The sequence below is a fragment of the Theobroma cacao genome, chromosome 5 (assembly GCF_000208745.1).
Source record: "Theobroma cacao cultivar B97-61/B2 chromosome 5, Criollo_cocoa_genome_V2, whole genome shotgun sequence".
In the NCBI taxonomy this organism is placed as follows: Eukaryota; Viridiplantae; Streptophyta; class Magnoliopsida; order Malvales; family Malvaceae; genus Theobroma; species Theobroma cacao.
Genome location: NC_030854.1, coordinates 21,600,423 through 21,624,550, shown reverse-complemented (window position 1 = coordinate 21,624,550; position 24,128 = coordinate 21,600,423). Strand labels below are relative to the sequence as shown.

Here is a 24,128-nt window from a genome sequence, read left to right as displayed (position 1 = left end):
TAACCATGAACATCTCTAAAAATAATAACTAGACGTAAAAGTACTAAAAAATGAGATCATAATTATAAAAAAATATTAAAATATTTAATTTATTAATTAATACATTATTTTTTATCTAAATAGCATGTTCGAATCCCTTCTCAATTAAAAAAAAAAGAAAGAAATGTAACATGATCTCTAAGTTAGGGTTTAAGAGTGGGAGTGGGAGGGAGGGAAAAAAAAAGGAGGGAAACGGTGGGAAGGGTTTTAGGATTATAACACAAAACGCAGAGCCAAAAATTAAACAAAAGACAGACGGACAAAATCCCACTGAAACCCCACCCCCTCTGTTCGATGGCGCTCCTTCTGCGATATCCTTATCTTCATCTTCGTCTAATGGCTTCTAGCTCTCGTTTCTTCCTTCATTCTCCTTGTTTTCACTCTCTCGCTTCGCTTCCTCGCTCCTCTCTCTTCTTCAAGCCCAGGTTTCTTATTTTCTCTCTCTTTTCACCGCTTTTTTTTTTGTTTTTATTTTTTGCTATTTCTATTTGGTTAGTTGAGTAACATGGGAAATGAAAAGGGAGTTGGGTTTCTAAAAGTGGAATACAAAATGGGTATTTTGTATTTTGTTCAATTATTACTTTAAATATTTCAAATAGCAATAACGTTTGTCATTTCTTTGGGCTCTGTTTGGTAAAAAAAGCTTTTTTTTTTCCTTCTTATTTCTGGGTTTGCTAATAATGAAAACAGATCACCTTTTTTTCAATTTCTTTTATTTGAGTACTCAATGTGGGTTTCTTTCTTTCGTTTTTTTTAAGGTTTTTCATTTTCTCTATAATCCCTTTGTCAAATTTGGCTATTGGTTTGCAGGAAAAGCTTTGCATTGAGGAGCATTTGCAGGCTTCCAGTTCAAAATGTGGTCACACCAAAGGCATTCATGTCATCGAACATAACAACTGAAGCTTTCCAGGGAAGCAAAAGCTCCAAAGCATATAACTCTGAGCAAATTCAGGTACTTTTGCATATACTTTTTTCTTTCGTATGTTGTTTAATTTAGTTTTAATGTTGTCTATGTTGTGGTTTTGGTTCAAAATAACGTCTTGTACTGTCTTAAGGTTCTGGAAGGGTTGGATCCTGTTAGAAAAAGACCTGGAATGTATATTGGAAGTACAGGACCCCGGGGTTTGCACCATTTGGTACTCAATCTTTTTCAATTTTTTTTTTATTTTTAGCAATTTTGATAAATAGATGTTGATTTTGCTTCTTCCTATTAGGTTTACGAGATATTGGATAATGCTGTTGATGAGGCACAAGCTGGTTTTGCGACACAAATAAATGTTGTTCTACTTTCAGATGGTTCTGTGAGCATAACTGATAATGGGCGAGGGGTATGCAACTCCTTCTACTATTTTATTGCTACAAATGATGTTAATGTGATATTGCATTTGTTGTCAAATGTGTATTAAATGTTCCAACCTGCGAATTTAACTTTAATGTGTAGCCGTTTTATCCAATGCCTTGTTTTGTTAGGGATGCAATGTCTTTTCTCTAGCCAATATGTGTATATCACTGACTAACACTCTATACATTATCTTGAGATGTGAATGACATGAGCCCTCTGCAAGAATTTGCCTGTCATAATTTTGGTGTGTATGACGTAAACATTTTCATTGATCATTATGTGTTTCCAGTGCAGACCATTTTAATTCTTTTACTTTACAGCATCTTGGCTAAGAACTGTCTGTTATTTCTGCCAGCTGTTAATGTGTTTTCCTACTATTTTTCACTTGGTTGCACTTATGAATTGCAGATTCCAACTGACTTGCATCCTATCACAAAGAAATCTGCCTTGGAGACAGTGTTGACGGTAATTAAGCATAAATAATCCTATGTCCATTTTGAATTTTTTTATTGAGGTTAGCAGGAATCTTTTTCAAGAAAGTCACTTGAATAAATAAAACACTCATCTTGTTTGTCCTGTAATTTGTGATGTGAAGTTTGATCTCATGGCTTGGTCCTGAATCTCGGATTTCAATGAATTTTGACACCATGCTTCGGGTATTTGTCCTTAGGGTGCTTCAAAGGAGGATGTCTTTTGCTTTCTTGGATTCAGTTTATTCATGTAGTTCTCCGTTTTTGTCTCATTGTCTTGTGATCAATTGGCATGGCTTTGAGAGCCTCACCTTGTGGGAAAAAAATTATTTAAACAGTCATAAACTAGGTATTTTCGCCAAAGGAATTGTGAGAAATTCATCATCTGAATGACTTTCAAGATACTGAATACATTCTTTTCTTTCAGAAAATGTGCTAGAATTATAAAAATATAATACTTCTAAATTTGTAATCTTGATGGTTACTTTGACTGATGGAATTGTGAGTTAGTTTATGCTAAAAGTTCTTAATTCACATTAGAACACCACTTCTTAACTAAGTTACTATGTGAAAATACCAACTAAACTGTTTATATGTCTTGCTTAATTCATGGATTTTCTTTTTCTTTTATTTATGGAGAAACATAATCCAAATGAAGAAATTAGTTTCTATACCTCTTTCACAAAAACTAAGGTGTATAATCTCAGTATTATGTAGAGTATGAATATAATTTAATTGGTGAAAAAGATGATTAGTATTGCATGTCTAAATTCTGACAGTAGATATTAATCTCATACAGTTGTGTTTGCCTTGATGAGAATAATATTTCTCAATATAGTTGGGTTTTGACAAAAAAATAATTTTTAATTTGCAATAGTGGAGGGCATCTTCTAGATTAGATATTAGCGCTGTGTATCAAGATAGACAACGTACAAGCTTGGGAAAAAAATGGAGATGAAACCCAAAGTCATATTTATAAGAACCTCTAGGAGTTACCATCAAAATAAAAGAAACTACATCATTTTAAGTAGTTGTTAATGCATTATTTTCTCTTTTACAGAATAGATTTATTCGATGCTAGTTACATATCCATCTTATTCTGCAGGTCTTACATGCAGGTGGCAAATTTGGTGGCTCAAGTAGTGGTTACAGTGTCTCTGGTGGATTGCATGGTGTGGGTTTATCTGTTGTCAATGCCTTATCAGAGGTGTGTTATACTCTAAATTGTAAAATTTCCTCATTTCTGGTCTTATTTAGTTTTGTTGTCTGTACAGTTGTCAAAGGTGAGGTAGGCGTAGGCACTCATCTAAGTGCTCAAATGAGGTGAGTGCCAGAAAATGCCTTGAAACCCTAAAAAAGATAAATTAAAAAAACAGGGGGTGGGTTGAGGGACCCTTCTAAAACGATGAAATCCATCAAAATTTTTGGTGATGGCTAGAGACACTTCTCCTTTACAGTATATTGTTCTGTCATGGCCTTGTTCTATTGTTTTCTGCAACTTTGAAGCAGTGAGAGACTGGTAACTGGGTCTGTCCAACAAATCACAGGATTGATTCCTTCTTTGTTTCATTTTATTCTTTGACTCTTTTTTATCCTTTTAGATTGAGTTAAGCTTCTCTAATGTAACTGCTTTTATGGTTGAACAATCATATGGTTAACTTTGTTTATGCCACTAGGTGATCTACAAACAAAAATCCCATTCAGAGGGAAATAGTGACACTAAATATGGCTATACCACAATATGTATTTGTCATACAGGATATGAATTTATTCTCTAAAATATTTATTTACTTCAAAAATCTGAGCCAATGTTTACTCTAGTGAGTGCATTTTGACACCTAGTGGCTTAAGTGTACCTTTGTGTTTGACTAAGTTGGTTTCTATTTGGGTCTCTAGGCGATGAGTCATCGACTTTACTTTTTCTCTCGTAATTTATTCTTAATTCCTTGATTAAAAAAATCTGTTTGCTACATCCTATGTCTTCGAACATAAGATATGCTCTGCTCAGGTTATGATAGAATGTAGTTTACACTTTATCAGCAATCATATTTGCATGCATAAATCTTAATTGAAAACATCAGTGTTTGAAGTCAAGGGAAAATAAATGTTAATGAGATGATATTTTATATGGTGACAATGATATCTCGTAAAATGTTAATTAAGGTTTTGCAGGAACTAATTATCACTTATTGTAAGTTGGCCATCTCTTTCTTTGCAGACATTAGAAGTCACTGTTTGGAGGGATGGAATGGAATACGAGCAAAAATATTCACGTGGGAAGCCTGTATCGACACTAACATGTCACGTGCTTTCAACTGAATCAAAAGATCGTCAGGGGACATGCATCCGGTTTTGGCCTGACAAAGAAAGTATGCCTGATTTTTGAGCTCCTCTTAATTTCTGATAATCAGATTTTATGATTTATTAATATTTAATTTCTTGTTTAACTAAACCCTCAGTATTCACCACTGCCATTGAGTTGGACTACAACACACTTGCTGGACGAATTAGAGAACTTGCTTTTCTGAACCCTAAGGTAAATTCTTTACATTGAGTTAGGTCACTATATTCTGATCAGTCACCATTATATATTCGAATTTTGATCTTTATATGGATGTCATGTTAGGAATGTTCTTGTTTTTCTTTTTTACTTTCTTGATGCAGTATAAATTTGAGACCATGCTTTACTGATGTTATAGCTTTGCAATTTTTTTTGTAATTGACCTTTGTAGCTTACTATCACTCTTAAAAAAGAAGATAACAATCCAGAGAAGAGCCTTTACAATGAATATTTCTTTGCTGGGGGACTGGTTGAATACGTGAAATGGCTAAATACCGATAAGGTTTGTGCATTCGTTTTTTCCTGTCTTCTCTCTCTTTCCATTTGATTCTTCTCTATCTATGTATTGTTCCTTGCCCCTCCCTTTCCTCTCTCTATTCATTTTGTTTGCTTTTATGCTGATTTCCCACATCCTTAACCCACAATGTACATACATACATACATATATGCATATATACATGCATACATATATACATATATACATACATACATATATACATATATACATACATATATATATATATATATATATATATATATAGTATGTATGTTTAGATCTTTTCAGGCTAAGCTGATGCTATGGAATTAAATGAGTGGATTCATGCTTGAGAATGAAAAAAGAATAGGAGGGAAAGATGTAATCAGAACTTACTTTTGCTAATTGTAGAAGGTTTTCATCCCTCTAAGACTAAAGATTTATAGTTATTAGTTATTGAACCTGAGTAAATGGGTTATATAGGTTGAGGGCGAAGGTTCACTTGATTGGTTTTATGGATATGGTTAGAAATTTATTGAGGAAATTTTATAAATATGAAAATTTTATAAAAAATAAATGAAAATTGAAGGAGAAAGACGTAGACCTTTGGACTTGTATCATTTCCTGTAACTTATAAGAGTCATCGGCTAGGCAAGGTTCATTTTGTTCAGCAATTGTTTTAGAGTTAATAATGATTAATGTGTTTCAAGGTGTTCATTCATGTTACAACCCAAATAAAAGGCTATTCTGCAAAATATTTTGTTATGAACTGTATTTTTTGGTATCTTGCTGAGTTTTTGATGACACAGTATAATACTAAAACTTGTATGCATGAGAGATTATTGATCAGGGCTTGAGCTATGAAGCCATATGTGCCAAATGTGGCTTAATTCAGTCAATATTTTTGTTATTAAGTCAACATTTTTGCTATTAGTCCTAAAACTCCCAAAACTGTAGTTCTTAGAAAGTAAGTATTACAAAGATTATAGGTTGTAAAATATGTTACTAAGCAGGTCTAGAGTGATCAGGTTACTTGGCATTTATACATCTATTCAGAACTCAATGTAATTGGTCATGATCATGGTTTCTTATGTAATTGTAATTACTGATACACTTATATATTGTTGAGTCTGGAGCAATGCATATTGTATAAATAGATGTCCAGACTTTCAGCCTTAGGGCTTCAGTAACTGAAGATAAAGTCATGAGTGAGACTCTTATATGGGGGACACATCATAATCTTTGGCCTGCTTTTCTGTCCCAGGTAGAGTATTTAAGTAATGGCTGGAAAATTGAACCTTTTTTTTGGGGGTTTTTATCTATTGCACTGTTATAGATGAAATCAAAATATGAGATTAATGCAAAATCTAGAGTTTGCAGTGCTTTCATATGTGGGATCTGAACAAATTGCATTATTTGATATGTATGCTCTCTCTTACATTCTAAACTGCTTGGATCTACTGTATCATTTTGCATTTTGGCAATTTTGCATTGGTAACTGGCGATTCTTTGATTCAGAAACCACTTCATGACGTGCTAGGTTTCAGCAGACGAATAGATGGAGCTACAATCGATGTTGCTCTCCAGTGGTAAACCACTAATCACTTAGTTTGGCATTCATATGCTTTTTATGAATTTTGTCTTTTTCCATGATAAAGAAATATTATCTCTGCTGAAAATTTGTTTTAAGCATCAGATTGCCTTTGCTGTTTGTTCACTTTTGAAAAATTAGCTACACTTTTCATGATTGTATTCATATCTTCCTTGCATTTATTAAGGAGTTGATGAAATCTATCTCTTTATTGTTTTTAATGGTGCTTGGTTCATTTTATGCATCAAGGATGTCAGGTTCAGGATGTGTTTAGTGTCTGTAATTTTGTGTGATGCACTACTGTGGTATGTCTCATTCCTTAAATAATCCATGTGGTTTGATTTGGTTTGTTCATCTTCTTCTAGGTGTTCAGATGCATATTCAGATACAATGTTAGGTTATGCCAATAGCATACGGACCATTGATGGTGGTACACATATAGAGGGGGTTAAGGCTTCATTGACAAGAACTCTCAATAATCTTGGAAAAAAGTCTAAGGTTATCAAGGTATTTCTATTCATGTTTCCTTATTTGAAGTTCTGTTTGTTCTTGGCCGTCTTCTGTTGAGTTTTTGTTTTTTTTTTTTTTTGCTCTGGGGAGTACCAACTAACTTGGATTATTTTTACTCTTTTTCAAGGAAAATATATGCAAGAATTGTGTTTATTTCAAAAGATTCAGCTGTGCTTAATTGAAATTTTCAAAGCTTTCATCAAAAATGTTTATCTGCAGAAGCACATTGTCCTGACCTTTGCCAAAAAGGCCTTTCAGTTAGAAACCTCTATTAAAGTGCTTTTAAGGTCTAACAAACAGTAGTTAAAGCACTTTTGTTTTTGCTAAATAGTAATTAAAGCACTTTAAATGCTTTAAATTTGTTTATTGATCTTATGGATTCAAGTTTAACAATTATTTAGACATGGATGAGTAGAATGTGGATTTGAAGTAATTGTGATGTATGTTATTATGAGTCATCTTCCATATCTTTCAGGATAAGGATATTAGCTTAAGTGGTGAACATGTAAGGGAGGGACTGACATGCATTATTTCTGTGAAAATTCCAAATCCAGAATTTGAAGGACAGACAAAGGTATGATTTGTATATTTGATATCCATGGCATACTTATATTCTTGTTCATCGTGATGCTCTTGATAGCTTGAATTAGATTGCTGTCCAGCTTGCTGTTATGATGACTTGATGAGTTTTCATTTATTGTTAAAAGACAAGATTGGGAAATCCTGAGGTGCGGAAAGTGGTTGATCAATCTGTCCAAGAGTTTCTTGCCGAATTTTTGGAGTTGCATCCAGATGTACTTGATTCTATTCTTTCCAAATCACTAAATGCTTTCAAGGTACCCTTCGCGTATCTTACAAAATTTCTTTTGACCCTGTTATTGATTCACTGAATCTAGTTACCTTATCCAAGGGCTCTGTATGCCTACTGGCACTGACTGCATAACAATCATTAGTTTGCTCTTGCTGTTGTTTTCCTATCAGGCAGCTCTTGCAGCAAAGAGGGCAAGGGAATTAGTCAGACAAAAGAGTGTGTTGAAATCATCATCTCTTCCTGGAAAACTGGCTGATTGTTCATCCACAAATCCAGAAGAATCTGGTAAATGTTGCTTTCCTTGCTTTACTTCTTTCAAAAGTTTTTGACTTATATGTAAGGAGAGCATTTTGATCATCTTCAGGTTTTTTTTTGGGAATTTTCTCATAAAGTTCAAATTCTCTTTGCTAATTTTTTTATCTATTTATTCTCTTCTCCCTCACAGCATCTTTTCATGAGATATTGTTTGTTATATATACTTCTATGAACTTTTTCCTTCTGAATGGTTTTTGCATCATTCTATCTTTTCTTTCTGAATATTTTTGCTGTGGTTAGAATGATGGTATAATCTGTTTGGGGCTGTACCAAATAACCGATAAAACCAAAAAATTGAATTGAACCAAGTTATTTGGTTTGGAAATTTTTGGTTTCAGTTTTTCTTAATAAAAACTGAGATATCCGGTTTCAGTTTGAGTTCTTGTAATTGATATTTTGAAATATCTGAACTAAACAACAGGTAGGGGCACAAATGTTATCACAGGCTCTTCCTTATCGTAACATTACCTTGTCAGCACATCTATTCAAGACAACTGAGTAGATTTTTTAACTCTTGGTCACATAAATGACCATAGTAACTTTTTTTTTTTTATTTTAACTGTAATTTTAAACCTTCATTCCAATCTTAGCTATTTTTTTCCTTCTCTCTTCAGTTTTGCTTTCTTCTTTCTTCTTTCGTTGTCCAGCCTTCTATTTTCTTCTTTTCAGAGTGTTATAAAGTGAGCCCAGGTGTTAGATGACTTTTGAGACTTAAATTGCTCTATCTTCTATCCAGATCACTAGTTTGCTTAGGTTGGGGCCCACCTTGGTGCCTCTCTAGTGGTTATTCTTCAGTTATAACTTATACGTACACATACACAAACACAAAGCTTATGTGTGTCTGTATTGGTGTTTATGTGAACCAACACCACCTCACCCCTTGATAGATAATGTGTTTAAAATTACAAAAAGTTACTGTGACACTTAAGGTCTTAGATTTTATCTCATGTTTTGCTTGCCCATGATTCATAAGTTTTCCTAGTGTGAGATAAGTGGCCCATCGCAAAATAAGGATCTGCCCTATACAGTCAGTCACTATTTGTTTTAAATGTATTCTTATTTAACTATGTTGATAATGAAGAGGATTTGTTTTCTTTTGTATTTCCCGCTGGAGGACTAATTTCTATATAGGTAAACCAGATTTGTTATTTTTCATTGACTGAAAGCTGGTATTCTAGATTTGGAAATTAGTTGATGGAGAATGGAAATATGCTAGTTGAGGATTAAGTTATCTATGACTTTATTTATATTCTACAGATTCTACATCATCAGTCCCTGTTGGTTTCAAAATGATAATGCATTCTGATCTACTACTAATGAGTGTCTAAAACTAATCTTTATGTTTACATGAATGCAGAAATTTTCATAGTTGAAGGAGACTCAGCTGGCGGTAGTGCAAAACAAGGCCGTGATAGGCGTTTTCAGGTAATATTTTACTTCTTCATGGTAGTTGGACTGAATAGATACAATTTAGATAAAATGCAGTTTTTTGAAACATGCTGGTTAATACTTTGGATCTTTCTGTAATTTAGTTGTGTTTCATAAAAGGCTTCAATTGATCTATTAGTTAAGCTGATCTTATATAGAGTTGATGGAACATTGCTTTTGCTTGCAGTAACTAGGATGTGAAAACGTACTAATCTTTAAATGTCACCCATATACATGTAAAGAAAGACACAGTGGAGCAGGAAAACTTTGTGTATCAAATCAGTCATACATGTTGACAATAGGCTAGTCTCATGATGCTTGTTGGAGCAGATACTAACCAATTGATGCCATCAGAGGGCTGCTCTTATTCTGCAATGTCTTCTTCTGTCCACTATGTTTGTTAATCTGCTATTATAGCGTTTTAATGCATTATTTTATGTCAACACTTTTTTGAAACATGTAACGTTGAGATTCACTTAAAATTGGACCAAATGCACTCAATTCTAATGTGGCATAAGGGTCTTGAACAACAAACAGCGATGGCTTCTGCTAATATAACTTGGCATCTTTCCCTATTCTGATGGCCTCTTCCCTGCAGTAACTATAACTTCACCTTCAGGTGCTTCTATTTGCTACCAATTCAATGATGCTGCAAATTATCTTGCTCTTTAAGTAGATGGCCTTAATGACTCTTTTATGGAAGTCCATCTTTATTTGATTTTCTTTTGCTTCAACAATTTTAGCTAACTCATCCATAATACGTTAAATCCCTACTCCTTGGACTTGCAAGTTTAGGGGAGAGTACCTGTGTCAATGGATGAAGGCAAGGGATATGTGTCCGAAACACCTTGGAGATTTTGAACACAGCAGAAGGAAGAGAGAGAAGAGAGTGGAAGAAAATGAAATAGAGAAATTAGTCAAAAAGGGACAGAGAAGAGACAGCAGTCTAGGAATAAAAGAATGAGAAGTGTTAGAACTACTCCATTTTTATCTCGATAGAGTAGCTGGGCTTAGTTTCAGTTATTCTTCAGTTTATTCTTCTGTAGCATGCTACTGTAGTGATGTCTTTGTGGATTTTATTTTTGTTGCACCATGCAAATTACTCAAGTTCATGATATTCTTTGTGGTACATGTTGGTTTTGGATTCTTAAGTGGTTTGACCAGTGATGTTTGGCTTTTGTTACTATTTACAGCTTGTTTGCGATGTAGTCACTTAGTTACAATTTTATGGATTTTACTTTAGTTAAACCATGACAATTTGCTTTAGTTAAATGGTGCTCCATGATGCATGGGGGGTGCAGACATCTATTCTGTTGGAACATTGGCATATGGCTTGCTCAGTATGTTGGTGCTGCTGTAGTTACATAGAAAATTACAGTTCAGATAAACTTTTACAATGATATGATTCATTATCTGCATATATAGATTATTATTCAGGATAGCAATCCTGGTCTTATTTTCTGTTGTCCTGGTTAGAGTTATATGTCTGTAGCATATTGAGTCTATAAATGTGTTGTTGCAGGCCATTCTCCCCCTGAGGGGTAAAATTTTGAACATTGAAAGGAGGGATGAGGCAGCAATGTACAAGAATGAAGAAATTCAAAATTTGATTCTCGGTCTTGGACTTGGGGTGAAGGTACTTATTTTGTCGTTACTCTGCTTAATTTCTTTTTTCATAGGCAAACTGATAATATCACATAATATATCTTTTTTTATCCCAGGGAGAGGATTTTAAAAAAGAAAACCTACGATATCATAAGATCATCATCTTAACAGATGCTGATGTGGATGGTGCTCATATCCGAACTCTCCTGCTGACATTTTTCTTCAGATATCAGGTAGGCAGTGATAAAAAGTCTCAATTTTGTGGCTACAAAGAATAAAGGAATTGATATAATTTGTTCTTTGCAGAGAGCCTTATTTGATGAAGGTTGCATTTATGTTGGTGTTCCACCCCTGTACAAGGTTTGTTGTTAGCTATACTGGATTTAGAGGGAAGTAATCTAACTAACAGTGTGCTTAATTCTTTTTCTCCACTTTGGTACAATTATCAGGTTGAAAGGGGAAAACAGGTATACTATTGTTATGATGAGTCAGACCTTAAAAGGGTCCAGAGTATGTTCCCCCAGAATGCATCATACAACATTCAGAGATTCAAAGGCAAGGATAAAATCTCTCTTTCTCTGTTGGTGGAGATATGTAATTCACTGTTGGGAGGCTAAGCAAGCTAATCTGCATTCTGTTATATGATTCATGCACATGATGTATATCTCTTGAAACTTAGTGTCTGCTTTCATATGTAATGAAATCAATTAGTTTGAAAGTTACTCTGTCGTTATAGTGATGCATTTATTTTAGTTTTTGCATAATCATATGAATACAAGAACATGCTTAAATTTATGTTTGACTGTTTTAAAGCTGCACAATACTAATCAGCATTCTGTTTTATGATTAATGCTAAAAACATTTCTTGTGATTTAATGTTTATCTCTCATATTTAATGAAATCTATATAGTTTGAAAGGGTAAACTGATACTTTTTGCTTTTAGGTTTTGCATATGCATATACAGTATTAGAATGTGCTGAAATATGCATGGTCTCTTGGACCTATTGGTTTTTCTTTGCAAGTCACTTGTCATTGTATTTAGCATAGATACTTGTAAGAAAATCAGGGTCAGGTAGCGAATCATCCTTTTGAGGGGAAGAAAGATCCTACCATTAGAGAATTTTCAAAGTGACAGTAATAGCCTGAAAAAGCTGGATCCACTTATGTAATTTGACATGAATTAATGTGTCAATTAAATAGAAGCTTAACAACAGAACACGTGTTAGATGCAAACTCCTTATGGCTCCTAACTCAACATGAAAACAACTTGTGTAGGGTTCACTCAGGATTCATTGATCCTTTTTTCATAAGAGTAGTTTCCGACAAGTTGGCTCATATGGAATGTTTGTTGACTTTTTAACATCAGCAAGAAACTTTATCCCTTTTTGGCATTTTATAAAATCTATCTTTTTGTTAAAACTCAGTAGTGGAGAAAAGAAAATGAGTCACATTTTGAGAATTGATCGAGAGAGTGGAAAATCACTATTAAAAAATAAATAGAAAAATCTGCAATGGAGTTACATGTCACTTTTTTTTCCTAAGATGCAGGCAAATTTGTACCAAAAGTTAAGCAACGACATCCACTAACACTACATATATGCAGTTTTAGTTGAGCCTTTTACTTCCGGCAACAGTACGAATTACCTTGAGTTCTGGGACTTGGATGGAATTATAATCATTTTTTTCTTTTAAATTGTGGGTCTGCTCTGTATTTCTTACCATTCTGCTGCAAAAATATGGATGAGTTTTCATTATTCAGCATTGGTTGTTTATTTTAATTAGAATGTGTATGGTTATGATGCAGGATTGGGTGAGATGATGCCTGCTCAGCTGTGGGAAACAACAATGGATCCTGACCAAAGGTTGCTGAAGCAATTAGTGGTTGAAGATGCTGCAGAAGCGAATATGGTGTTTTCATCCCTTATGGGTGCTCGGGTATGTAGGTCCAGTTAATGATTAGATTAGTTTATGTAGAATGAGGCACTACTGTTTATGGCATGCGTGGCTCCTTTTGCACTGACAAAATGCTTAGGATTAGTCTATCAAGTGCAATAGTCGTTAATTATTTCTAAGTTTTGTGGTTCGTGTTAATTTCTTGCCGTCTCTTGTGAACATGGACACTACTGTATGTAAAAGCTGCTAGGGATAAATTTGATTTGAGGTCTAAAAGAATTCCCGATTGTCCTGCACCATGCATCCTTCATAGTGATATTTTCAAGAGAATTACTAAATTGAAGTGATTTTTGTGTATTTAGGTGGATGCAAGGAAGGAACTCATCCAGAATTCCGCAAGCAAGATCAACCTTGATAAGCTGGATATTTGAGAGTGGAGTTCTTATACTGCATGCAGGCATTGGGGTATAAAAGATTTGTGTTGGTAATTCTAGTTGCCAAGTAGGTTGAAAGTGCTCTTTTCTTGGGTGGGTGGGGATTTTTTGTTTGGGAATTGTGTATAAATGTTGTATTTATAGATATTTAATCCTCATATTGAAGATCCTCCGTCTTCATACATTGCTGTTTTCCAAATTTTGATCAGAAAATTTGTGGAGAATGGGAAAAAAATGATTTTCTTTTCATTCTTCTAAATTTATAAGTAGAAAAAGTTGATAAAATAACATTAAGTGAAGAAAAGAGAAAAAAAATGCTGTTTGACGTAGACAATAAATAGACAAGGTGACCCCACTGAGGGAATATGCTTCAAGTGTTGGAATCGGTTCCATTTTATGCTGCTATATATGTATAGAAAGAAGAGGGAAGGAAGTTCCAACAGAAATGGACAAATAAAGAAGAGGGCATGCAGCTTCAATTCGGGGGAAAAGACTGTGAGTTACTTGTGTCAACCTTGTCTCGTTTTCTTTGATTATTATGATGATTATCGTCTGGATATTTTATGGTTACGGGTAGATTAGCCCTGTATCCGAATATGATGCCTTTTGAAAGCATTAACCCCAAAGAATAGGATGAATGATTTCATTTCCAGTGCCTCCGTTTGAGAAATGCCTCTGCCAATCTATACTTTATAGGTTGATAGCTCTAGTATTCTTTCAGAAACAAGATCAGAATGAGTGGCCATTTTTGACCCAAATCTCTGATCTCCCAGTATTTGAACGTTTTAAACCATTCCCATCAAAACTTGAATGGTCAGAATTCAACATTCTTTTGGTAATCAAAGTCAACACTGCATGTTACCTTCTCCGAGCATGCCAGATCAACGCTCCTACTTCATCCTCCTGTTGGTTATTGTTTTGAATTTACTTTCGAAACCCAAGGTTTAAGATTTGAGTGTTCATCAAAACTAGAGTTTAATATCATGGAAATTTCTTATTTTTCATGTGTTTGCTTTGCTTAGATGATAAATAAAAGACCCTTGAAGTTGGAAAAAAGTGAACAAAGTATATATTGAACATTGGCTTTTTGAAGAATAAATTCCTTAAAGAATGTCAAGATTTCTCAGGTTTCTCAGAAAGGTTTCTCCAACTGTAGAGCCGACCTTAACAAATACAGCTGGATAACCAATTGGAGCTTCAACCCAAGCTTCACAACCTTGTTTTTTGTATTGCTTTCCGGTCCAGATCTGTTGCCAAGTACAAGTTTCTCCTACTGGGAAATAAGCTTTGACATTCTTCTTCCCCTTGTCAAGCACAGGAACCACTAGGATCTCACTGCCCACCAAGAACTGCTGGTAACTGAACCTCTGAACCTGCTCATCATCTGGGTAGTGAAGAAATAGGTGACGGCAGATAGGCCAGCCCTTTTGAGCAGCTTCCTGTTTTGCGCATGCAACATAAGAGTACAACCAAAGAGACAGCAAGAGGTTTGTCAGATTATTACACATGTTGCTTGTTTAGTGGTGAATAACAGCACATTTCTGGCATTACCTTTACAAGTTGGACTCTATAAAACTTCCAAGCTTTGTGCACTTTAGCAAAGCGTGCAAAATGTGACAGAGTTTGGTCGTTGGAGTAAAATTGGCTGTTGCAGGAAGGCTTGTTCCCCTGTCAGAGGAAAGATTGATATCAGTTACTAACAAGATCATACCTGACCACCTGTTATTGTTATCTTTGGGTCAAAACTTCAAATCTTTGGATAGAAATCTGGAGAATTTTGGCAGGTTATTACTAATTAGTTTGCCTAGTTAGCACAATTCAGAAAGATAGATCTGACGACTTCTTTTTAAGCACTTGGAAACCTCTAAATTTCACTTGACTATGCTTAAACCTGCATATCATATTTAAACAAAACTCCTGAATTATGTTAGGAATACAGCCATAAAGGCAATACATCAATCATTAAAAATTTTTCTGACTGAATGAAATATCTTGAAAATAGCTGGAGCAGTAACTTGTGTAGCAGGTAATAGTTAAAAGTTCACCATATGGACCTTTAGACTTTTCATGGATGTTTAAAGAGTTTGCTCATTTATTTTTAACTAAACAAAAATGAGTATATGACTTTGCATGTTTAATTATTTGGGTATTTCAGGTTGCAGATTTTGACTTACCTCATGAGTCCGGAAAACGATGGTGAATGCATTTAGCTCCATCCATCTCAAAAGCAGCTCTTCACTTCGATGATACTTAATAATTGGTAAGTTTATGGCACAGTAACCTCCAATATCACTATGGTTAAAAGCATACCCAGAAAGTCCACTGCTCAATAGGCCAACAACAGAACTCTTTATCCCATCATTAGCTTGCCAGCTTACCATTTGGTCCCCTTCCCAAAACAGCATCCCCCATCTAGGACTATTCCTGAAACCAGCCCTCATGAAGAAGACTAAGCCCTCTTCTGGGTCTTCTCTCTCATTTCCCACATGATTACTTTTCCATTCTTCCACAAATTCACGATTTATTTGAGCCCATAGTTCTGGGTATCTGTTATGAGCAGAAATAGGATCTTCACCTGGAAATGTTGAGTATATTATACTTACTGATATAGTTCAACAGGCAAATGTTAGGAAAAAAGGAGAGGACAGGGTTCAGAAAGAGTTCATATGATTATCATGTAAACATCTGATGTGTTAAGGGGATTATGCTGGCACCTCATGCCAATAACTTGCTACTTTATTGCACTTTGCAAGGAAGGATGCAAATGATTTGACAATATTGAACACAGAATGGTTATGACATACTTTGCAAAAAGCTATTTGCCATGCTTGTTTTATAATTAAACAAACGGGGAGATAAATTTATAAAATAATAAGTTAAAAGATTGAAGCATTTCTGGAAGACAGCATGGGCAATGATAGTCAATTAAACTCTAGAAATATGGTAGTTTACTTCTAAGATGACATACTAGTTTGGAGGTGATTAAGACCATTGCCACCAGCCACGAGCCATGACAGAACATAGAAACGAGTATTGGAAAATGAATAGCTTATTTATGCTCCAATTTTTTTGTAATTGTGGATTCAGAGAGGAGCTTGATGTTTTTAGAAAGATTGTTACCACTGCCTTTGAAACTTCAGAATTCTGTACCAATAAACAACTTCAAACTCTCATCATTACTACCCTCCTGCACGTGGATAACCACAAAAGAAACCAAAACGGGAGACCCAAGAGGAGCAGCAAAAGCTCTTTGGATCACCTTGATCCTATGCAGACTAGTTCAAAAGCAGTTAAGATTTCAAACCTGAATAGAGTACAGCATCCACTGGCAGGCCTTCACCAAAATCAGCCATCCATCCTCTGACTCCATCATTCACCATTTCCAGTAAAATCTGCTTGAACCAATTTGCAGTTAGTGGGTGTGTCAAGTCCAACATTCCCACATCAAACGCTGTATTTGGAACCATGTAGGGTTCTCCATGCTGATCCCTCACCAAGATGTCCAGCTCTTTTGCTTCCTCAAAGAGATTTCTCCTTTTGTTTGGCTTCTCATCCATCTATAAAAAAGGAAGTTGAACTCTCAATCAAGGTTGCAAGCTTGCATCCATTATCAAACTATAGTGCAGTACGTGCTACGTAAGAAGTCATTTGGCATGCTCAATATGGAAAAATCTTCAGTCTCTTCTAAGGAGAAATAAATGCAACACCCTTTATTGGTTAAATTTGTTGCATATGTGGATTGGTGGTTGGTATGGTTCTACTGCAGGACAGCATAGAAGTTAGCAAAGAAGCATCAGCGTAAGAAGATCAGTACCAGTGCCAAACAAGGATTGCAGTATGTCATCACTTTGATGCTGTGTGTGCTAAGATCTTTAACCAGCTGTTGCCATCCAGGGTACCTTGTTGTGTCCACTTCCCAATTCCACCATAATTGTGATCCTATTAATGTTTCCCTTTGCCCAACCCAGTCCTACAGAACAATAGCCACAAATCAAACTGACAGAAACCTTGTGTTTAGAGTTCTTATTTTTTTGAGGTTCTTTGAGCAGAATAAAGTTTTCAATCAAAATCATCTCATACTGGCTGATGGATTGCATATTGCAGTTCCAACTCTTCAAAATTATCCAGAAAACAAGTATAACTGTTCTATAAGAAAACTGGAACTAACAAAAAATTAACTCAGGTGTCAATAATTACTGAAACAAGAAGAGAATCTTCTGCATTTCAGTCAGCTTCAGCATTGAACAAAGGCAAGGACATTAGCATTACCTGCAACCAAAATACTGAAATGGGAACCTTATAAGTTGTCAATTTGTCCCAAACGCAGCGCACAGTTTCTGTGCCACCCTGCATGCCAACCACTGCTCCAGATATCATCCATTCAGGGAGCTTAGGAGGCCTCCCAATGGCTTCTGTGAAGTGTTCAATGATCTCCAAAGGTGAGTTTCCATGCAGTATCCTCCCTTGAATTGCATTTCCATGTATCTGCAAGCTCCAGCATACAGAAAATGGGAAACTGCAAGTTTTAAATCTTGATGAGGCTCAAACAACCCGATTTCTTAGCAGATTTATAACATTCATAAATCTCAAGTATGCATTAGTGGATTACAACTAGGATATAAAGACATACTCAGTTCAACAGTTGGACACTTGTTTCAAAAGCATATTCAGCAGCGCCTTAAGATTTGTTTCAAAAGCAAATTCAATTTTATCATTACTACATGTATTGAAATATACCTGTACTTGGACCCTATCATGTTGTGTCAGATCAAATATGGAATAGTTATATCCTTCCAGGTAAAGAGACCTCATCTTGGATGTCATATAGAATGGTGAAGGAGCATAAGTAGTACTCCAATCTCCCCCAGCTCTACAACAAAGAAATTCTTTTTGAGATCAAAACCATCAAATTAGTGCTAGAGGTTAACCTTTTTAGACAAAGTAGTTTTAACTCATACCTGTAACTAACCAAGTTAGCAGCAAAGGTAATAGGTTGGTCTCCTCTCCCAATACCTTGTTCTTGAACAAAAATGGGTACCCTTTTCCCCTTAAAATCCATGCGAGAAAACTGCTCTCCAAAACCAAAAAATCTCTCATTTCCTTCACTTGCATAGGTGAAACAAACCCTGTTGAATTCTGCAGAAGGTTCTGCAACATTCAATTCTCCTAGTTCCTCCTCTGATGAAGAAACTGTGACGAAACCTTTCGTCCTTGTAAAGACCCAGTACCAACCCAGCTTCCGTTTTCGATACCGCCCCAGTTTCCTCCTCAAACGCCGGTACCATCCTGAAGCAGTTAGAGGTGAAGCTTTCTGGTGAAGAAGCTGAAAATTTGGCTGTCCAATTTTGACTTGGAATCCAATTTGGTTACAGTTCTTTTGATCAAACAAGACCCAATACCTTGCTGAAGCAGCAGGTCCCCTTTTCTCAAATTTTATATCCTTATAAATGCCTGAACTTTGCAGCCTCTTCTTTTTCCTTTCGCTGAAAATGTGGCCTGTTATAACCAAAACAGGGGGATCTGCAATCTTGGAATCTGTTTTGAGACGGTCCAGTTCCAAATGATCAGGCAGAAAGTCATTATCTTTATCATCAAATGGATTGATCAAAATGATATCGTCCAGAGTTTGGTGCTGACAAACCAGGTGAACATCTCTGTCTTTGACGACAAAAGATCCCCTGCTTTCTTCCACCTCAGTCTCAGCCAGGGCAGCAGATATAAATGCCTGTCCAGGGATGGTGGACCACAATGATTTTGAAGGCTGAGATTGGTGAGAAATTGAGATAGACCCGCCATTTCTGGTGCTCCAAAGAAGCTGAAAATCCTTCCCGACCGGGAAAATTTGGTGGGGCGGCAGCGTCTGGGAATTGATGATGAGGTTGCCTTGAATTGAGGGGAGATATCTTGGGGTGGAAGGGAAGGGATTGTTGAGATGCTTGTGGTGCTTTTTAGTGATCTTGAGGGTTGACATGATGAGAGTGGGGGAGTTTAGATTGTGCATGGGATCGCATTTAGCTTTAATTTTTGCCAATGTGTCAAGGGATCATATTTGAAAAGTCTTTAAATTAAGTAAGAAACTTTGAATAAAATTTTTTTATTATTATTTTGAATCAATTAAATTTTAATTTTAAATATTATTTATTCATCATCAAATTGTAAAAATATTATATAATTATATTATTATTATGTCATAGATATTAAGCATATCACATCATCTAAAATAATAAATCATATTTTTAATTATAAAAATTAATTAAATATAAAAATATTATTAACATAATAAAAAAATTTAAATTTTTTTAAAGTATTATATGATTTTAAAATCATTAAATTTTACCTTACAAACTTAGAACTGAAGTTAAAATGGATAGGATAGGGAGAATTTTGTCTCATGTTAAGTGGCAAACACATATTGTTTTCAGGTACCTAAAATAACGATTGAAGGGCTGAATCCAAAGTAAAGTAATACTGAAGAATTGAGGAGCTTATTTAGACAAATATAAAAGTAAAAGGCAAAATTGGACCATTAAAATTGGTACAAAGCTGGTATGGTGGTGGGGTTACACTCCACTTTTACTATTCAACTTTTTTGCGAGAGACACGGAAAGTTTGCTTCCTACAAAATCAAAAAATCTTGAAATGGATAATTAATATTTTGTATTTGGACAACCAGACGGACCAAGTTCATCTTGCTAAGGCTGATAAAAAAGACATGCTTCATAAATATTTTCTTCAACAAGATATATGCTTGTATATATTCATGCAATTAAAATATGATAAAAAACAACAAAGAAAAAAGAGAGTAAAACATTAAAATTTTCATTGTTTAAGCTTCAACTCAAAATTTTAAGTGTAATAAGTGTTATTTATCTAAATCTATCATAATAGATATTTATTTAGAACATAAAAAAAATGTACCTAACTTTTTTACATGATTTTAGCAACATAAATAACACAATCATCAAATTAACTACTGAAATTCAATACATTAGAATCTTTCTTGTACACTACATCGGTATCGAGATCAAAACTTCAAGATTCGAAAGAGATATAGTTGACCCTAATGCTTGTATAGTCGACCTTGGCAATCCAAATTTGCAACTTGCATGTTCTTGGGAATTGGATCATGTAGAAAAAGGCTATACTCAACTATAAAACTCTAATTTGAGAAATTTGAAGAACATAGTCAATCTTACAAGTGTTATAGTAAACCCTTAAGCTTCAGCAATAACTAGATTTAATTTAAACTTGTGTCTAATAGCTCTTAACTCCACACCAACTATAAATAGAAACCCTTGAGTCATTTAAAAGGAAGAAAAGACTTGAGATAAAGTATCAAACCCAATAGAGACCTTTAAAAGCTTGTCCTCACTCTTTAGCGTCATTTTAGTTTTCCACCAAGCTTAGAAAAGTTTTACACTTGCTTTTTTTGAGTTGATATTTCTTCTTTTACTATACTCAAGCTTAAACGTCTAACACCCAACCTTTGTAGAGGCATTTTCTTGTTAAACATTGTACTCTTCTTATGAAAGGTTTAGCTTAACCTTGAACAACTATTTGTGTGTTTGTGGTTGAGTTCGTGAAAAACCATTGTTGAAAGGTTTCGCTTGATCTTGTGAAAAAGTTTTATAAGGGTTTCACTTGATCTTGTGAAAAAATTATTGTGAAGGTTTCGCTTGATCCCATAAAAAGCTTATTTGTCTTAATAGATTTGAAATTCCTTGGTGTTCCAAGGAAACGGATGTAGATACTGGAGAAAGTCAAATCACTATAAAAATCTTGTATCTCGCTTTTAATATTTTTGCATTGTAATTTATTGCTTATATTTAGCTTAGGAAAATATTTTACCTTGATTTATTATTTATGTTTTGCTAGCATTTGACTTAGGAAAATATTTTACCTTGATTTATTATTTATGTTTTGCTAGCATTTGACTTAGGAAAATATTTTACCTTGATTTATTATTTGTTCTTTTCAATTATTATTGAAAACTTGCTTAGGAAAATCACACATTTTGTTTTTGACACAAGAAATTTGTGGTTCCAAAAGTCTTGAAATTTACACTTAGTTTTTAAAAGTATTTTTAAATACCAATTCACCCCCTCTTAATATATTACTTATTGAGACTTCTATAGTAATAAATCCAAAGGGTGAAACCTGCACCCTACCCAAACCTAAGAGAAGTATTAAAATTCTTTCTCGAACCCGTTTCAAATCTGAATATAGGATACTCAAGTCCTACAATATCGGATCAGGTACTGGTAGATAATTGAATAAAATGAACTCATAATTTACATCCCTAGTTCTATTTAAGATATACAAAGTTGTTTTGATTGCTTCTCCTTTTAAAAATTTCAATAAAATAAACCCACTCATTATATCCTTTATAGTGCGATTCCACTTTTTAGCCACACATTTTGTTTAGGACTACCAAGCACCGTGTATTAGGTATTATTCAATGACTTTCTAAATATTTAGAAAATGGACCCTTTTGTTGTCCTATTGTGTCAGGTTTACCATAATACTCATTACTCTTATTATACTTGACAATCTTAATAGTTATTCCCATTTGTTTCTCAACATTACTCTTAAATATTTTGAACTTATTAAGAGCTTTAGACTTTTCTTTAATTAAGAGTAGATAACCATAATGAGAAAAATAATCAAGGAATGTCATAGAGTATCTACGGTTACATATAGTAAGGGTATAAGGTTCACTTATGTTTGTATGAGTGAGTTCTAATTAGTACTTCTATTTGATCTCTTTTCCTTTTATCTTGGTTAATTTATCCCTAAAATAGTCAACACATGTTTTTGGATCATTAGAAATAAAAGTAGGAAGGATGTTATCCTTTATCAACCTTTCTATCATTTCCTTTTATGCTGCAACATGGAAGACATTTCAAGTCCTTATATGTATTTTTTAAGAAAATTATTAATATTTAAGTTTATCTTATATGCATTTTTAAAGAATTTTTTTTAATATTTAGTATCAAGTCTTTACAGAATTTAAATTTATCATTTTAATAATGTGACAAGATTTGGTGAACTGACAGTATATAGCATTTATAAATTGTCAGTACATCAAATATAAACCCACCCTACAAGCATTACAAATGATAATATCAAGGCATCTTAGTTAAGTTTGATAGTAGACCATTTTAATGATGTACTCCCGAACTACTTTTATCCCATCATAATTCATGGAATAAAGTCTCTTCAAAAAAGGTCTAATTTCAACATTTGATTACACCTATACCTTTGTATTATTGTAGCTAATAACTCCTTTGCATTAGAGGTATCTGTAGACACTAAATCATAAACAAAAAATAAATAAAAATAATAAAAATTAAAATAAAGAAGAAATGAAAAAAGAGGGGAGTGAGGTACAACTGGCAGGGTGCGGACGCACCCTGCCAGGCACCTCCCTCACCCTGCCAGACGCGAAAAATTCGCGTCTGGCAAGGTAGTGGAGTGTGCCCCCTCCAGAGCCCAAGAATCGGGTATAAAGGAGGGGACACTGTAGAATTCGAGGAGGGGGGGAGATGAACAAATCTGTAAAAACAAAAAAATTCCCAGATTTCTAGCAAGGGGGAAGCCACAAACAAAAAAAAAGAAAGAAGAAAGAAAGAGGGCAGGGGGTTTTTTCTTAGTGCTGCCGGTTTGGGTGAGTGAGGAAGGGGGAGATCTTGGGTGAGAGAGCAAAAAGAGATCTTGGGTGAGAGAGCAAAAAAGGATCTTGGGTGAGAAAGCAAAAAAAGAAACGGGTGGAGAGAAAGAGAAGTAGCTGGGCACTAGAGAGAGAAAGGGGAGGAAAAAGTGAAGAAATGATAAAAAAATAGTGGGGTTTCTTAAAGTGTGTCTTGGGTAGACCTCCCATTTCCCACCCCAAATGGCATATTTTGGAAGAATAAAATTTGCTGGCTTGATTGGAGTGGGCTGTAGATTTGGAGGAGCTTAGAAAGGTAAAATATTTATCATTTCTCTTAAATTTTTATGGCTTGAGTTGGTTCATTTTATTTATTTGTAGGACTATTGTTTAATCATTTAAGATTAATACTTCAATGTAATGTTCTAAAATCCTTAGGTCTTATTTTTGAGATTTAAGAAAGTAATACAAATAAAGGGATATATAAATATAAATTTTTTTTTACATAAGAAAAGGATTCAAATGTAAGAAAATATTTATTTGAGGTATTGAAACTTAGGAAAATAAAGCACATAGCAAAAAATAATAATAATAATAATAATAAATTGCTAAATAAAATATGTTTATAGTGATAGATCTAGAGATCTAAATATAAAATATAAAAATATAAATGAATGAAATAGATGATAGGCAAAAAAAAATTATAAAGGTTAAGTTAAGTAAAAATTGGAGACTATTGAGACATTGGTGAGGTATTCTTGGGTAAAACCATGTAAGGAGCATATAAAATATGTTTATACATTAGATTATAAAAATATATTCAGTGAATGAGAATAAACAAGGAAGAAACATTTTATATTAAATAAAAATATATATAGTTGAGCTAGTCAAATAATTATAATAAGATAGGTATTAGAATTGACCTTGGAAAAATTGAATCTTAAGACACAATAATATTAAATAAGTTAAGTAAACAATACCAATGATGTGATGATTGGTCAGGGCGCGAGGAGTCGCAATCCCGAGCCGATATTCCTTAGGTTCAGAATCCAAATCAAGCTTCCCACTAGTATGATGGGAGGGTCTCGATTTCAAGGTTCCGAAATTCTTAATAAATGAAAAGTTTGACTATACCAAAAAAATTTACTTGATAAAAATAATAAATAAATAATAATTAATTCAAACATATAATAAATAATTAATTTGTGAAAATACAATATACAT

At 34.2% G+C, this 24,128-nt stretch overlaps 2 protein-coding genes and 1 long non-coding RNA gene across 3 annotated transcripts; 2 read left to right on the top strand and 1 right to left on the bottom strand.

Annotated features, from left to right (window-relative positions):
• On the top strand, nucleotides 206-13,504 carry LOC18598680 (DNA gyrase subunit B, chloroplastic/mitochondrial). Its single transcript, XM_018121588.1, has 21 exons — nucleotides 206-464; nucleotides 850-991; nucleotides 1,095-1,175; nucleotides 1,254-1,367; nucleotides 1,790-1,846; nucleotides 2,957-3,058; nucleotides 4,070-4,220; nucleotides 4,311-4,387; nucleotides 4,584-4,694; nucleotides 6,186-6,256; nucleotides 6,624-6,765; nucleotides 7,244-7,342; nucleotides 7,476-7,604; nucleotides 7,750-7,864; nucleotides 9,252-9,319; nucleotides 10,845-10,958; nucleotides 11,044-11,160; nucleotides 11,234-11,287; nucleotides 11,377-11,482; nucleotides 12,733-12,863; nucleotides 13,184-13,504. The coding sequence occupies exons 1-21, from the start codon at nucleotides 334-336 to the stop codon at nucleotides 13,250-13,252; spliced, it is 2,181 nt and encodes a 726-aa protein (XP_017977077.1). The 5' UTR covers nucleotides 206-333; the 3' UTR covers nucleotides 13,253-13,504.
• On the bottom strand, nucleotides 14,279-19,338 carry LOC18598679 (sulfoquinovosidase). The gene is made up of 8 exons (XM_007028295.2): nucleotides 18,214-19,338; nucleotides 17,993-18,125; nucleotides 17,525-17,740; nucleotides 17,070-17,225; nucleotides 16,560-16,812; nucleotides 15,430-15,830; nucleotides 14,807-14,923; nucleotides 14,279-14,694 (listed from the first exon to the last, which is right to left on the bottom strand). Exons 1-8 carry the CDS (start codon nucleotides 19,254-19,256, stop codon nucleotides 14,359-14,361), a joined length of 2,655 nt encoding a protein of 884 aa, XP_007028357.2. The 5' UTR covers nucleotides 19,257-19,338; the 3' UTR covers nucleotides 14,279-14,358.
• On the top strand, nucleotides 14,597-16,051 carry LOC108662269. Its single transcript, XR_001928117.1, has 2 exons — nucleotides 14,597-14,742; nucleotides 15,411-16,051. It is a non-coding gene; the product is annotated as an uncharacterized LOC108662269 (long non-coding RNA).